Source organism: Trichomonas vaginalis, chromosome II (assembly GCF_026262505.1).
Source record: "Trichomonas vaginalis G3 chromosome II, whole genome shotgun sequence".
Lineage (NCBI taxonomy): Eukaryota > Parabasalia > Trichomonadida > Trichomonadidae > Trichomonas > Trichomonas vaginalis.
Genome location: NC_067204.1, coordinates 18723782 through 18736306, shown reverse-complemented (window position 1 = coordinate 18736306; position 12525 = coordinate 18723782). Strand labels below are relative to the sequence as shown.

At 34.6% G+C, this 12525-nt stretch overlaps 7 protein-coding genes and 3 pseudogenes across 10 annotated transcripts, besides 2 other annotated features; 1 reads left to right on the top strand and 9 right to left on the bottom strand.

Annotated features, from left to right (window-relative positions):
• Nucleotides 1–12525: part of a mobile genetic element that runs on past both edges of the window.
• On the bottom strand, nucleotides 113–302 carry TVAGG3_0568380 (annotated as a pseudogene). The gene has a single exon. A coding segment is annotated over exon 1 (190 nt).
• On the bottom strand, nucleotides 689–1468 carry TVAGG3_0568370 (KilA, N-terminal/APSES-type HTH, DNA-binding family; the record flags this gene model as incomplete). The annotated part of the gene is made up of 1 exon (XM_001288456.1): nucleotides 689–1468. One exon carries the CDS (start codon nucleotides 1466–1468, stop codon nucleotides 689–691), a length of 780 nt encoding a protein of 259 aa, XP_001288457.1.
• On the bottom strand, nucleotides 3532–4207 carry TVAGG3_0568360 (annotated as a pseudogene). Its single transcript has one exon. A coding segment is annotated over exon 1 (676 nt).
• TVAGG3_0568350 lies at nucleotides 4407–5032 on the bottom strand (annotated as a pseudogene). Its single transcript has one exon. A coding segment is annotated over exon 1 (626 nt).
• On the bottom strand, nucleotides 6342–6770 carry TVAGG3_0568340 (His-Me finger endonucleases family; the record flags this gene model as incomplete). The annotated part of the gene is made up of 1 exon (XM_051238700.1): nucleotides 6342–6770. The coding sequence occupies one exon, from the start codon at nucleotides 6768–6770 to the stop codon at nucleotides 6342–6344; it is 429 nt and encodes a 142-aa protein (XP_051096524.1).
• TVAGG3_0568330 (phage tail repeat-like family) lies at nucleotides 6975–7559 on the bottom strand (the record flags this gene model as incomplete). Its single annotated transcript, XM_051238699.1, has 1 exon — nucleotides 6975–7559. One exon carries the CDS (start codon nucleotides 7557–7559, stop codon nucleotides 6975–6977), a length of 585 nt encoding a protein of 194 aa, XP_051096523.1.
• Nucleotides 7579–7734, bottom strand: TVAGG3_0568320 (uncharacterized protein; the record flags this gene model as incomplete). Its single annotated transcript, XM_051238698.1, has 1 exon — nucleotides 7579–7734. The coding sequence occupies one exon, from the start codon at nucleotides 7732–7734 to the stop codon at nucleotides 7579–7581; it is 156 nt and encodes a 51-aa protein (XP_051096522.1).
• On the bottom strand, nucleotides 7754–8155 carry TVAGG3_0568310 (uncharacterized protein; the record flags this gene model as incomplete). The annotated part of the gene is made up of 1 exon (XM_051238697.1): nucleotides 7754–8155. The coding sequence occupies one exon, from the start codon at nucleotides 8153–8155 to the stop codon at nucleotides 7754–7756; it is 402 nt and encodes a 133-aa protein (XP_051096521.1).
• Nucleotides 8172–9004, top strand: TVAGG3_0568300 (uncharacterized protein; the record flags this gene model as incomplete). Its single annotated transcript, XM_051238696.1, has 1 exon — nucleotides 8172–9004. A coding segment is annotated over one exon (833 nt), but the record flags the coding sequence as incomplete, so codon positions are not given.
• Nucleotides 10744–12047: a mobile genetic element.
• On the bottom strand, nucleotides 10824–11951 carry TVAGG3_0568280 (Mariner transposase; the record flags this gene model as incomplete). Its single annotated transcript, XM_051238695.1, has 1 exon — nucleotides 10824–11951. One exon carries the CDS (start codon nucleotides 11949–11951, stop codon nucleotides 10824–10826), a length of 1128 nt encoding a protein of 375 aa, XP_051096519.1.

The window sequence follows — 12525 nt, the reverse complement described above, 5'->3', positions numbered from 1 at the left end:
TAAGGATGTTAAAAGAATACTTACTGACATTATACTTTTCCCCGGATTGTCCGAAGACGATTTCATGGAACTTATGAAAGAGTCCATGGCAGGTAAGTTTGACAGACATGAACTATGGGAGAAGTACAAAGTCATACAAGACCCTCATACTTCTTTCAGAATTCATATCTACGCAAACAAAGTTCAAATTGTAAAAAGTCAAGCTTGAAAAATGTAAGTGTTTGAGTCTTAGTCTGTTGTGGTGCTGGGGCTGTCGGTTCTTCTGGCTTTGGAAGACATTCAGGAAGAGGAACGTCGGACATTCGTTTGTGTCCTGTCGGAAGGAAGAACTTTTCCTGTCGGATGGAAAAAATTTTCCTGTCGGATGGAAAAAATTTTCCTGTCGGATGGAAAAAAGTTCTCAATTTTCGAAAATTTGAATGGTTTACGGACGAACAACAGGAAATTTTTTTCCTGTCGTCGGGAAAAACTTTTTCTGTCGGAAGGAAGGACTTTTCTTGTCGGAAGGAAGGACTTTTCTTGTCGGATGGAAGGACTTTTCTTGTCGGATGGAAGGACTTTTCTTGTCGGGAAAATATTTTTCTGTCGGAAGGAAGGACTCGGAATGCCAGAAGGATTTGACAAGACAATTTAACTTATAGAGCTACCTGAGCCATCTGAAGTCAAGCGTAAAAATAAAGAGTGCAATTTACTCTACTTGTTTGAAGTTGTCAAAATACTCTGTTATTTTTTCCTTTAACAATGGCAAATCTTCTTTGAAGGTAAGTATTGTACAACCTTTAATATCATAGTGTGTTTGAGGTAACGTATCTTGAACTATTTGTTTCACATCTTCATTTGGGGTCATTGAAATCGGTAAGTTTTCGCGATAGAACCAATTTCTGTCAGATTTGTAAATCTTAGCAAGGTCGTAAAAGCTTTTGTTGTTTCTTCTGACTAAATGCAACATAACCATATCTTTATCTTCTTCATTTTCCATCTCTTCAGTATAAATCATATACTTATAGTTCTTTTCCTTTCCTTTTGGTACCGAACGTGGTATTCTTTTCTGTATGTTTTTGTCTTCTTTCATCATATCTTCTCTCTGCTTTGTACAAAGTTCGTCAAGTAGCATAAGTATGTAGATTGCATAACGAGGTGAAGCCCACATTGCTATTGAACTAACTAGGAACTTATGAACATATATACCTTTTAGATGTGATGGTAAGTTTTGTCTGTCTTGGTACATCTTTTTAAGTTCTACATGTTCAAACTCACTGAGGAGTTCATGAGTGCTATTTAATTCAAACCAATCTTGTGGTTTCATAGTATCTGGAGCAAAACATGCTGTCAAAATACTTTGCATTTGGTACATATCGTCTTTGACCGAACGAATTAGACGCAATTGTTTGTTATATTGTATCCATTCATATTCTTCATTTATAGCTTCATGGACTATAACTGTTGTTGTGTTCTCTGTTGTTGACATATCTGTCTTTACATACAAAATAAAAAAATAAATAAAAATAAAACTAACTTTATTTTTTTAAAGTTTGGTCATCCTTCACGGTATGACAAATATACTATATTTTACTTAAAAATATGCAAGCGGCTCATAGCTCAGTGGTATGGGCTACCTCGTTAAAGGCGTCGAAGACCTCGGTTCAAATCCCGATTCGCCCAGGTTTTTTTCCTTTTATGCAGTGAAATTTCATGTACATAGGTTACTTTGGTGTTAGACCCTAGTGAAGAAAATAGAACGATATAAGTTTACATTTGTAAGGCTACTTTGGTGTTAGACCCTAGTGAAGAAAATAGAACTATATAAGTTTACATTTGTAAGGTTGGACGATAAAATTTACTGACTGACGTCGGACATTGTCTTGAAAAAGTAAAAGACTTGTCTTGAAAAAGTAAAAGACTTGTCTTGAAAAAGTAAAAGACTTGTCTTGAAAAAGTAAAAGACTTGTCTTGAAAAAGTAAAAGACTTGTCTTGAAAAAGTAAAAGACTTGTCTTGAAAAAGTACGGGTATCGTCTGAAATCAAGACCACTGTTCTCAAATTTGAGAACTTGACACCAAAAAATTTCTTGAAAAAGTAAAAGACTTGTCTTGAAAAAGTAAAAGACTTGTCTTGAAAAAGTAAAAGACTTGTCTTGAAAAAGTAAAAGACTTGTCTTGAAAAAGTAAAAGACTTGTCTTGAAAAAGTAAAAGACTTGTCTTGAAACAATGACCGACATAGACCCAGCAGATGAGGCAAATCTACCTTATAGAGATAAATGAGCTAGTTAGGAACTACCTGAGCCATCTGAAGTCAAGCGTAAAAATAAACGCTTTACATGTATTTTTCAGCAACTTCGTCAAATAATTTTATAGCTTTATCTATCTCATCTACTTCAAACGTTTCCTTACCTTTCGTGGGAGCACCATATATTTTCTCAAACTTTTCAAGTAGTTCTGTTTCAGCAGCTCTCATATCATTTACAAACACAACCCTGACTCTATTGACTGTATTGTCATATCTTTGAGTTATATTATATGTTCTTCCTATCTTATATCTTTTTGTGTTGAAGTCCTTCGGTTTCTGAACGATGTAAAGTAAGCCTTCACTGCAACGTTCCGTATCGAATGAACCATATGTTATGAAGTTATATCCAACAACTGGGTCTAACCATAACAAAACTATTGGTATAAGACTTTTGTCAATGAGATATGCTGTAGTTCCATAGAATCTTACCGATATTATAAGCTCAGGATTTCTTGTCAAAATTTTCTGAGTAGAAGCAATTCTAACCCAGTCGTGGGATGTTTTCTTTCCAGATGGAGATATAATGTCTGACAAAGAATATTTGTTGTATTTCTTTGAGTATCTTACGTTTAAATCACCAATTCTAACCACTTTGGTGTCATTGTCTATCTTTCTAACTGTTTCAAACTCATTGTTTGACATTATCTGTTCTTACATACAAAATAAAAAAAATAAAAAAAATAAAAATAACTTTATTTTTTCTATCTTAAGGAAATTCATGAATTTCATACGGAATCCCTTCTCTCGGTTTTCCGAGGGAAGCAAGCATATGCCATTTTACTCAGATTTTTGTTGCTGAATTCAATAAAAATATATTTTAGGTGAAGAGGTGAGATTTCACCTGTTTTTTCACCTAATTTTTCACCTCATGAATTTTCATGATTTCATCGTACATGTTTTGTCAAGACTTCTTCGTACATGAATTTTCATGATTTCATCGTAAATGTTTTGTCAAGACTTCTTCGTAATGAGCGTAAATGACCCAAAAATATATTTTAGGTGAAGAGGTGAGATTTCACCCGTTTTCTCACCTCTTTTCTCACCTCTTTTTTCACAAGCGTTTTACATGAATTGTACGATGTATATTTGAAATCCTAAACAATTTCGTAGCTTCTATTTCTTCTTTTAGTATGTCAAATGTTTTAACGATACCGAAAGTTTCTTTATACTTCTTCTTGACATCAGATAGAAGGAAATCGTCTGCTGTTGGATAGTTTTTGTTCAGAAATTCTAACATGTCCATTTTATTTTCTGCTGGCTTTTCTGCTTCTTTCTTTAAATCTGCATAGTCGTTTCTCATTCTTTCTATCTCTTTGACTATTTCTCATTGCTGCTTTACATTTAGAACATTGTGGGTTCATTTTTGCATTGTACATTGAAACCTTACCTGCAAGTACGACTAAGGCGTCAATGGTTTTCTTTAAATCTGAAGCAGTTGGTCTTATCTGTTCGTTCCATATTTTACCCCTTCTGTCTTTATCTCTTATCTGCCATACACATTTTGCAACCAACGAAACAAAGTTGTCGTAGGTCTTAAATTCTTCAGATTTATATATGTCAGAAACATTTTTATATACCATATCGCAGTCTTTGTCCATGACTTTGTGGTTGCAATGAAATCCAAGAAACTCATAATTTACCTTTCGTATGAACTTCTTTATTTCTACCGAGTCAGTTGGTTTCACTTCAATTTCGTCGAATTCAGGAATAGTTAGTTTTTGTTGTTGGATTTCAGGTAGTTTAGGTAGATGGTCAATAATATCCTGCATTTCATAAAGATACTGTTCATTTTCTTCATCTTTCGCACTACAGTCTAAATTACTTGTTAACAGTTCTTGCTTTATCTTCTGGATTTCTGTTTCGAAAGTATATGAAGAAGGAATGAAGCTTTTCATTTCTACTAACATTGACGTAGGATTCATGACTAACGAGTTTGGTGAAGTTGTTGCTAACATGTTCTTACAATAAAAATAAAAAAAAATATTTTATAAAAAACTAAAATATATTTTTTATCTTAAGGAAATTCATGAAAATCCAACGGGTGAGAAAACAGGTGAGAAAACGGGTGACATCTCACCTCTTCACCTAAAATATATTTTTGTCGAAAAAAATGGTTCATTTACTCACAATATTTTTGTACAAAACGACCCCAAACTTTTAACTTCTTTTCTGCAGCTTCTAATGCTATCTTAGCGAGTTCATATTCTCTAAATTCTCTCTTTAAATCTTCTTGTTCCCATTGGTCTAGTTCGTATGGAGAATCTCTATAACCATAATATATCTCACGTTCATGTTCTATTTGTTTTTCATGCATTTTTCTAACTTCTTCTTCGAACAAAGGTTTTGCATTCTCTACTGTATCTTCAAGTTCTTCTTCATCTAACTTCTCATGAACTTTCTTGTCTATGGAGTCCATAATTTTTCCAACTGCTATGCAATATTTTGGAGAAGCCCACATTGCTATATAGTTTACAAGTCTTGGGTCTACATACATTCCTCTAACCTGTTTGATTTCATCAGGAATTCCTGCATGAATTTTGTATAAAAAGCAACCCGCTGTTTTCCGCGGGTTGGTATATTCTTCACAAAATGCCTCAAAATACTCTTCCCAGGACTTATTTTCCAACAACCTTCTAAAGTCCTTCCTAAACTGCTGACACATATTTGTTGCATTTATATAACCATCCTTGTCTCTACGTAAGACTTCAATACCGTTGTAAGTGCCTTTTGTGAATGTTTCGCCATTAGATTTGTTCGTGAACGTTTTTGCTTCGACTGACATTTCTGTTCTTACAATAAAAATAAAAAATATTTTTTGGTGGGACGTCGGACATTCGTTTGTGGCTTAACCGTCGGACCACAACGATAAAAATCTCGACAAAACATATACGATGAAGTCTCAACAAAACATTTACGATGAAGTCTTAACAAAAAATATACGATGAAATCTATTTCCTGTGTTGTTGTCAAAATGTCATGTTGTCACACTTTTTCAAAAAGATGTTAGTTGACCGAGTGACCGAGTGACCGAGTGACCTGGTCGCCTAAAATATATTTTTTTCTATCTTAAGGAAATTCATGAAAATTCACCTGTTGAATTTTGTATAAAAAGCAACCCGCTGTTTTCCGCGGGTTGGTATATTCTTCACAAAATGCTTGTTTTGAGGTCGAGCCACTTTTGGCTCCACCTCTTTTTTCAACCAAAAACTCATTTTTGTCGAATTCAGCACAAAATTCATGAAAATTCAACGGGTGAGAAAACAGGTGAGAAAACAGGTGAGAAAACGGGTGAGATGTCACCTCTTCACCTAAATTATATTTTTGGGTCATTTACGCTCATTACGAAGAAGTCTTGACAAAACATAAACGATGAAGTTTCGACAAAACATAAACGAAGAAGTTTCGACAAAACATAAACGAAGAAGTTTCGACAAAACATTTACGAAGAAGTTTTGACAAAACATTTACGAAGAAATTCATGAAAATTCATGAGGTGAAAAAAGAGGTGAAAAAACAGGTGAAATCTCACCTCTTCACCTAAACATTATTTTTTGGTCATTTACGCTCATTACGATGAAATCATGACAAAACATTTACGATGAAATCATGAAAATTCAAGAGGGTAGAAAAGAGGTTAGAAAAGAGGTTAGATATACCCATCTACCCTAAACATTATTTTTGGGTCATTTACACTCATTACGAAGAAGTCTTGACAAAACATTTACGATGAAGAAGTTTCGACAAAACATTTACGAAGAAGTCTTGACAAAACATTTACGATGAAGAAGTTTCGACAAAACATTTACGATGAAATTCATGAAAATTCATGAGGTGAGAAAAGAGGTGAGAAAACGGGTGAGATGTCACCTCTTCACCTAAACATTATTTTTACTGAATTTAGCAACAAAATGAACGAGGTCAGGATGTATGTTGCTGAATTCATTCATAACACCCTTTGTAAGCTCATAAAATGCTTGTTTTGAGGTCGAGCCACTTTTGGCTCCACCGTATTCTTTCAACCTGAAGCATTTAATATATGTAAAAATATATTGTTTTAAAATGGTATGCCATATAGCTTCTTGAATTTGTTAAGATATAGTCTAACGTTTTTTCCATCTGTATCTCTAGCGTTTACAAAAGCATAGTCTTCCTTAGTAAAACATACTTGTAATTTTCTATAGTTTACGCCGGTATAAAAGTAGAAAGAGTCTTGTTCTTCGCTATAGTAGTAAAACTCAAACGTATGCTTGCCATAGTCTGTAATTTCAATTGTTTCATCTTCTAGTTCGTCGACAAATTCGAATACAATATCTCCAAATTTGCCTTTGTTCTTATTGTTTTCAGAACGAGTGACCCAACGTAAGTTTTCAAGTCTATTGTCGTTTCTTATACGGTTTATATGGTCTACAAAAGGTAAATTGTTAGGGTTCGGTATAAAATGAGTTGCAATGACAACATGTTTAGGATAGTGTTTTCCACTCATCTTCATAATAGCATATCCTTTATTTCCCTCCCATCCGCTTAAAACTCTTTTTGTCTTTTTGTTTCTGACTTCAAATGACTCACAACAGTGAATTTCATATTTCTCATCTAACAAACAAGTTTCCCAACGGTCTTTTCCAACAAACTCGGCGTACATTTCAAATAAAATAAAAAAAATATTTTTTTGAAAAAATATATTTTTTCTTTACTTTACATAACCTCCTGCTACCAGAAGTCTTTGACGCCAACCCATACCAGCTAATGAAGGTTGACTTGGTTTAGTTTGGAAACTAAACTTTGTTTTTGGTTTATCTTCAGTTTTTGGTTTTTCTTCTTCTATCGGTTTTTCGTCACTTTTCGGTTCCTCTGACTTTACCTCACTTGCAGGTATGGTTGTGTCGTCAACATCTTCATAAATATCATATGCCATTTGTTTTTGTTTTCCTTTCAACTTTTTGTGTTTGTTGTAAAGTTTAGAATATTTCGACTCTAAGTCAATGAGATGTTCTATAATGAACTGTTGGTCAGTGAAGTAAACTTTTCCATCTGTTGTCTCGAAAATTCCTTCCGACTTCAATATTTTATTTGTGAGAGTCTGTTTCTTTTTTGAGATACTTGCCGTTCCATTTCTATGAAAAGTGACTTTGTAGTTAGGGTTTGTATTTCCAGACCTGGCACTTTCTATTATTGAATTTTTCTCTTCATCTGTAAGTTCTTTGACAGGTTTTGACAATGGTTCTGAACTTTTTGTTTGTGGTGTCAAATCTACCGTTTCAACTTCTTCGGTCATTTCATCTCAGTAAAAAATTTTAGTTTGTTTTGTTTTCAACTGGTTGTTTAGGTTTTTTAAGTCGGTCTAAAACTTCTTGAGGTATAGGGAGGACTTGACAAACACGTGGTTGTGTAACTGCTGGAAGTCGACAAATCCATCTTGAGCCCATTTGTCTCAATGCTGTATTGTTCATTTCATCTCAGTAAAAAAATTTACATTCCCCACGTTTGAGGCGGTTGCGGTTGGTTGTTGTTTACCCACTGTTGTGCATGGTTATATCCTCTGTTAAAGAATCTTTCACCTTGGTCCATGTAGTGTCCTGCTTGGTTATAGTAGTCATTTGCTTTGTTATAGTAGTTTCCTGCTTCTCTTCCTACATTGTCCATCCATCCTTGAACTTTTCCTCTTGTTTCAGGATTTGGAATAAGATTTGCTGCATCTCGTGCTACATCCCAACCTTTCTGTACAGTTTGTATAATAGGTTGTGCTTTCTCTTTAAGTATACCTAATGTACTCAAAATCTTCCTTCCAATTCCAAATGCACCTCTAGCTATTGTTCCCACTGCGGGCAAAAATCTGGATGCAACTCCTGCTAATGCGCCAAATAAACCCATTTCTTATGGGTTAAAAATGACGAATTCAAACAAGGACCCCTATGTTTCTAAAGCAACAAAGAAAGCACTCATGGTAAAAATCTTTAGTTCAACACCAAATGCTTGGTTTATGGATATCTTGGAAAACATTCCGAGATATAGAGAAGATGGACCACCATACTGGTTTATATTTGTCGGTCAAAACACAAGATACTGTGAAGCCATACCATTACAGTCCAAAAATATTTTAGATATCTTAGCAGCTTTGACAATATTTGTTGACAAATACCATCCAACAAAACTGACATCTGACTGTGAAAGTTCTTTCAAATCAGACGATATTAAAAACTATCTGCGTTCAAAAAATGTAAACCAATATTTCATTGTCGACCAAAACCATTCTGCTCTTGGTGTCATTGACAGTTGTATAAAAATCTTAAGAGACTTAAACCAACCACAAGGTGGTGAGGTAGATGAAATGTCATATGACGACAAGTATAGACACTTCTCCATGGCAAAGATGAGACAAGTTTTAAATATTTACAATAGCCGTAAACAAAAAGGTTTGGGAAACCACTCCCCCGAAGAAATGAAAAACAACCCTGACTTAGAGAAAGACTATATATTTAATAGTTTAGTCAAAAGAGACAAACAAGAAAGAATGCCAGGCTTCAAACTTAAGAAAGGTGACAAAGTAAAAATAGAAATACCTAAACGCGACCCATATGAAAATACTATTGACTATGACAACAATGGGAACTCGACAGGTACTCACATTCGTGTTCGTAAAAATAGAAGAAAGTATACAAGAGAATATTATGAAGTTTTAGGCAAACATGGCAAAATGTACAGACTGCAAGCAGAAGATAAAACTACTATTGTCAGACCTCGTTTCAAACTTGTTAAGGTTCAAGGTGGTATACTTTCAAAGACAGTTCCTAACAAATATAAGACAACTCCTGACCAATATGCTAAAGAAGTTGAAAATGACGACTAAGCATTTCTATACCATGCGTAAACTGTCATGTAAGGTGGCATGTAGTCTTTACTTTGTCCCGTTGTTTGCGTATACCCTGAAACGCGATGTGTATGGTTTCCTCCTCCCTCAGTGTTACTCCAGTAACAATCTATAGCAAACTTAACGTTGTCTTTAACATCATATCCTTTACCTTTTGTCATTGCTGACCAATCCCAATATCTATGCTTATGCCAACCTGCTTGAGATGTACTTAAATCTACGTAGTGACTGTGTGCAGGTAAGTTTTCACCTGAAATCGTTTTACTTCCACCTGTTTCCTTTGAAGAGTTTGCACAATACAAAAACCTGTCGACTATTTGAGTCCAAGTTCCAAAACCAAGTACTACTTCTGGTCTGGTAGAGTTCATTGACGTATAAATAGAGCCTATAGGATATAATGTTTGAAGTATTTCTGTCTTTAATGTTTGAAGCTCTGTTTTGTCTGCTTTCTTGTCATATAAATCTTGAGCAGTGAATTTAACTTTGTTTTCATCCTCCATGACATAGACATTTCTACATCTAATGTATCTCATCGTTGTTATGTCTTCATCCGATGTTAAACCTTGTGGAAAGTTAGGAGGTTTCCAATTTAATACATCCCCACCAGTTTCTTCAACCGTTCCTTCAATATTTTCTATACCAACAGTTGCGAAGAAATCGTGTGTATGTCCAACGTCACTTTTCCTGTTTAAGGTTTCTTGTAAGTTTGTAATATTTGCAATGGTATGTGTATGAGTCTTTTTAGAATATTCTTTGTCAGCTCTTGTCACTTCACTTGACATTTTATTGTCAACATATGTTTTATCCGCTTTGTCATCTAACATTGCTGGTAGTTCATCTACGTCATAGATGTTATGTGTATGATGTTTTTGTGGGTATGTTCTATCTGTCCATGCGAGAATATAGTCTCTTGTTGCATCTACATACTCTTTGTCAGCTTTGTTGTCAATATCTGCTTTCAAAAGAAGTTCATCTATAGGTTTCTCGTTTAAAGTTCTTTTTGTTGGATTTATACAAACAGTATGGTTCTTACTGTCTTGAAACAGAAACTCGTCTGTCATTGGGTTTATCGTCAGTTTTAAGTTTCCTTCTTTCAATGACTCAGATATCTTAGAATAGTTTGAAAAGTTTGTTGTGTTCTTATTTAGAGCTTGTACAATGAGTTGTCGGTTGTGTTGTATTTCTCTCATAGACGCTGTTTCTTTCGACATTTTTATTCTAGATAAAATATGCTTTCAATAGAAAAAGAAAATTCAAGAGTTGCTACAACTAAACCATTAGATGAACTTTTTACTAATGTCGGTCAAAAGTTTGAGACAGAGACCGTAAAGCATGAAGGCTATCGTTTTGACTACCCATTAAGATGGCTAAGAGACCCATCTGTCACAAAAGCTATTGGCTTTCGTAGAATGAAGTTCATTTCAGAAGCCATACATGGTTTCCCATTTACGGTCGCTTTTGAAATTCGATACTATAACAAAGAAAAACGTATGTATGAGAAATTTGAACAGGGAAAACTTTTACAAGTTAGTTTGCTTGTAAACTTAGAAACAACTCTTCAAGCTTTTCAAGAAAAAATAAACGATATCTATAGGGTGTCCAAAGGTGTGTTTAGCACAAACCTGAATACTGCGAATAGAAATAAACAAGTTACATATATATAAAGTTTATTTAAATATAATCACCATTGGATTCAATCACGCGTTCGCAGCGATCGATCCAGGCTTGAAAGACACGCTTTAAATCATCATGAGAAAATTGCTCAAATTGCTCTCTTACAAAATTTTCAAGATCATCTGGACTCGCGAATTCGCGTCCTTCAGCTCTCTTTTTTAGCGTGCCGAATAAATAAAAGTCAGAGGGTGCAATATCAGGTGAATAAATTGGGTTTGGAACAACTTTGACATTGTTTTCCACCAAGTAATTCATTACCTTATGACTTTTGTGAACTCTTGAATTATCAAAATAAATTGCAAACTTTTGTTTTTGTTGTTTGGATTTCTCAAACTCATCAGAATTGATAATTTGAGTAAGAACATTGTCAATTAGATACTGAGCATTCATCGTATTAGGTTTTTGAAGAATATCAATTGCGATGATGCCATTCACGCCCCAAAAAACCGACAACATAATCATTGGTGTGTCAATTTTTTTCTTCGGGAATGTTTGCGGATTTTCATCCTTCGGGATCCACATGATTTTGGCTTCTGTTGCATATTGAAACCAAGACTCGTCCCCTGTTACTAAAAAGCGAAACTTCTTGGATTGATACGCACCCAATATAGAGAGGAGCTCTTTCGAAGATTGGACTCTAGATTTTTTTTGAACTGAATTAAGGTTGTGCGGAACCCAACGTGTATACGCTAGTTTGTAGTTCAAATAATTGTGCAGATAATAACTGACTGTTGTACGTGGTATCTTTGTCATCTCCTCTATCCTTCGGAGTGATGCTCTTGGGTCTTCATCTAGCGCTTGAAGAATTGCTTTGATTTTTCTTTGATCCGGCGATTTTTTGTCAATTTTTATGATGGGCGCCTTTTTGTTCATGAAGTGATACATTCTAACATGATACGTTACAGTGGAATAGCTAGGAGCATCCATACCGAAGCATTTTACCAATGTCTCGTAGATTTTTTTACAGTCTTTACATTTTTTTGCAAGAGCGAGGATGTTTTCTTTATGATTCATTAAAAAAATGAAAAAAATCCCGCCAAAATTTCCCGCGAAACCGCCTCTTGTCTCAAAATTCATTTTATATCCCGGCATGGCGCCAAAATACAACATACTCATCATATACATATATTCATATTTTTTATTATATATTTATAATCAGCATATATCTCCTTTAATAGTCTCATATAGAGCGCTGTGCTAAACGCACCTTTGGACACCCTATATCTCGAATATGCAAAACAGTACAACATTGACGAAGGAGAGTACCATCTCGATATTATATATGACAGGAAAAATGCAACTGTTAAAATCAATAGAATAGAAGACCTTGGAGAAGACGTTTATATTTCTACAAAATATAACAACTTGGCATGGTATAGATTTTTGAGGATGTTAAATCAGCCTGCAGCATATCCAGTACACCCGAACTTTTATGAAGTCGAAAACCCTAATGGAACATATGAAAATGTTTTCGACTCAGATGCTATTATAGTTCATGCTTCATTTTCTGGCGCACAAAACTCTTTTTTATGCTTGGCAAATGACTTTTACGAAAAACCTACAAAGCTATATGAACCACCAAGTGGAAGTATTTCAGACTTTCAAGTATGGTTTACTACAGATGGAAGAAAGAGAATAATTCCATTATACCATGCGTTTTACTTAGAACTTAGTTTCATATACAACTACTATCGAACGG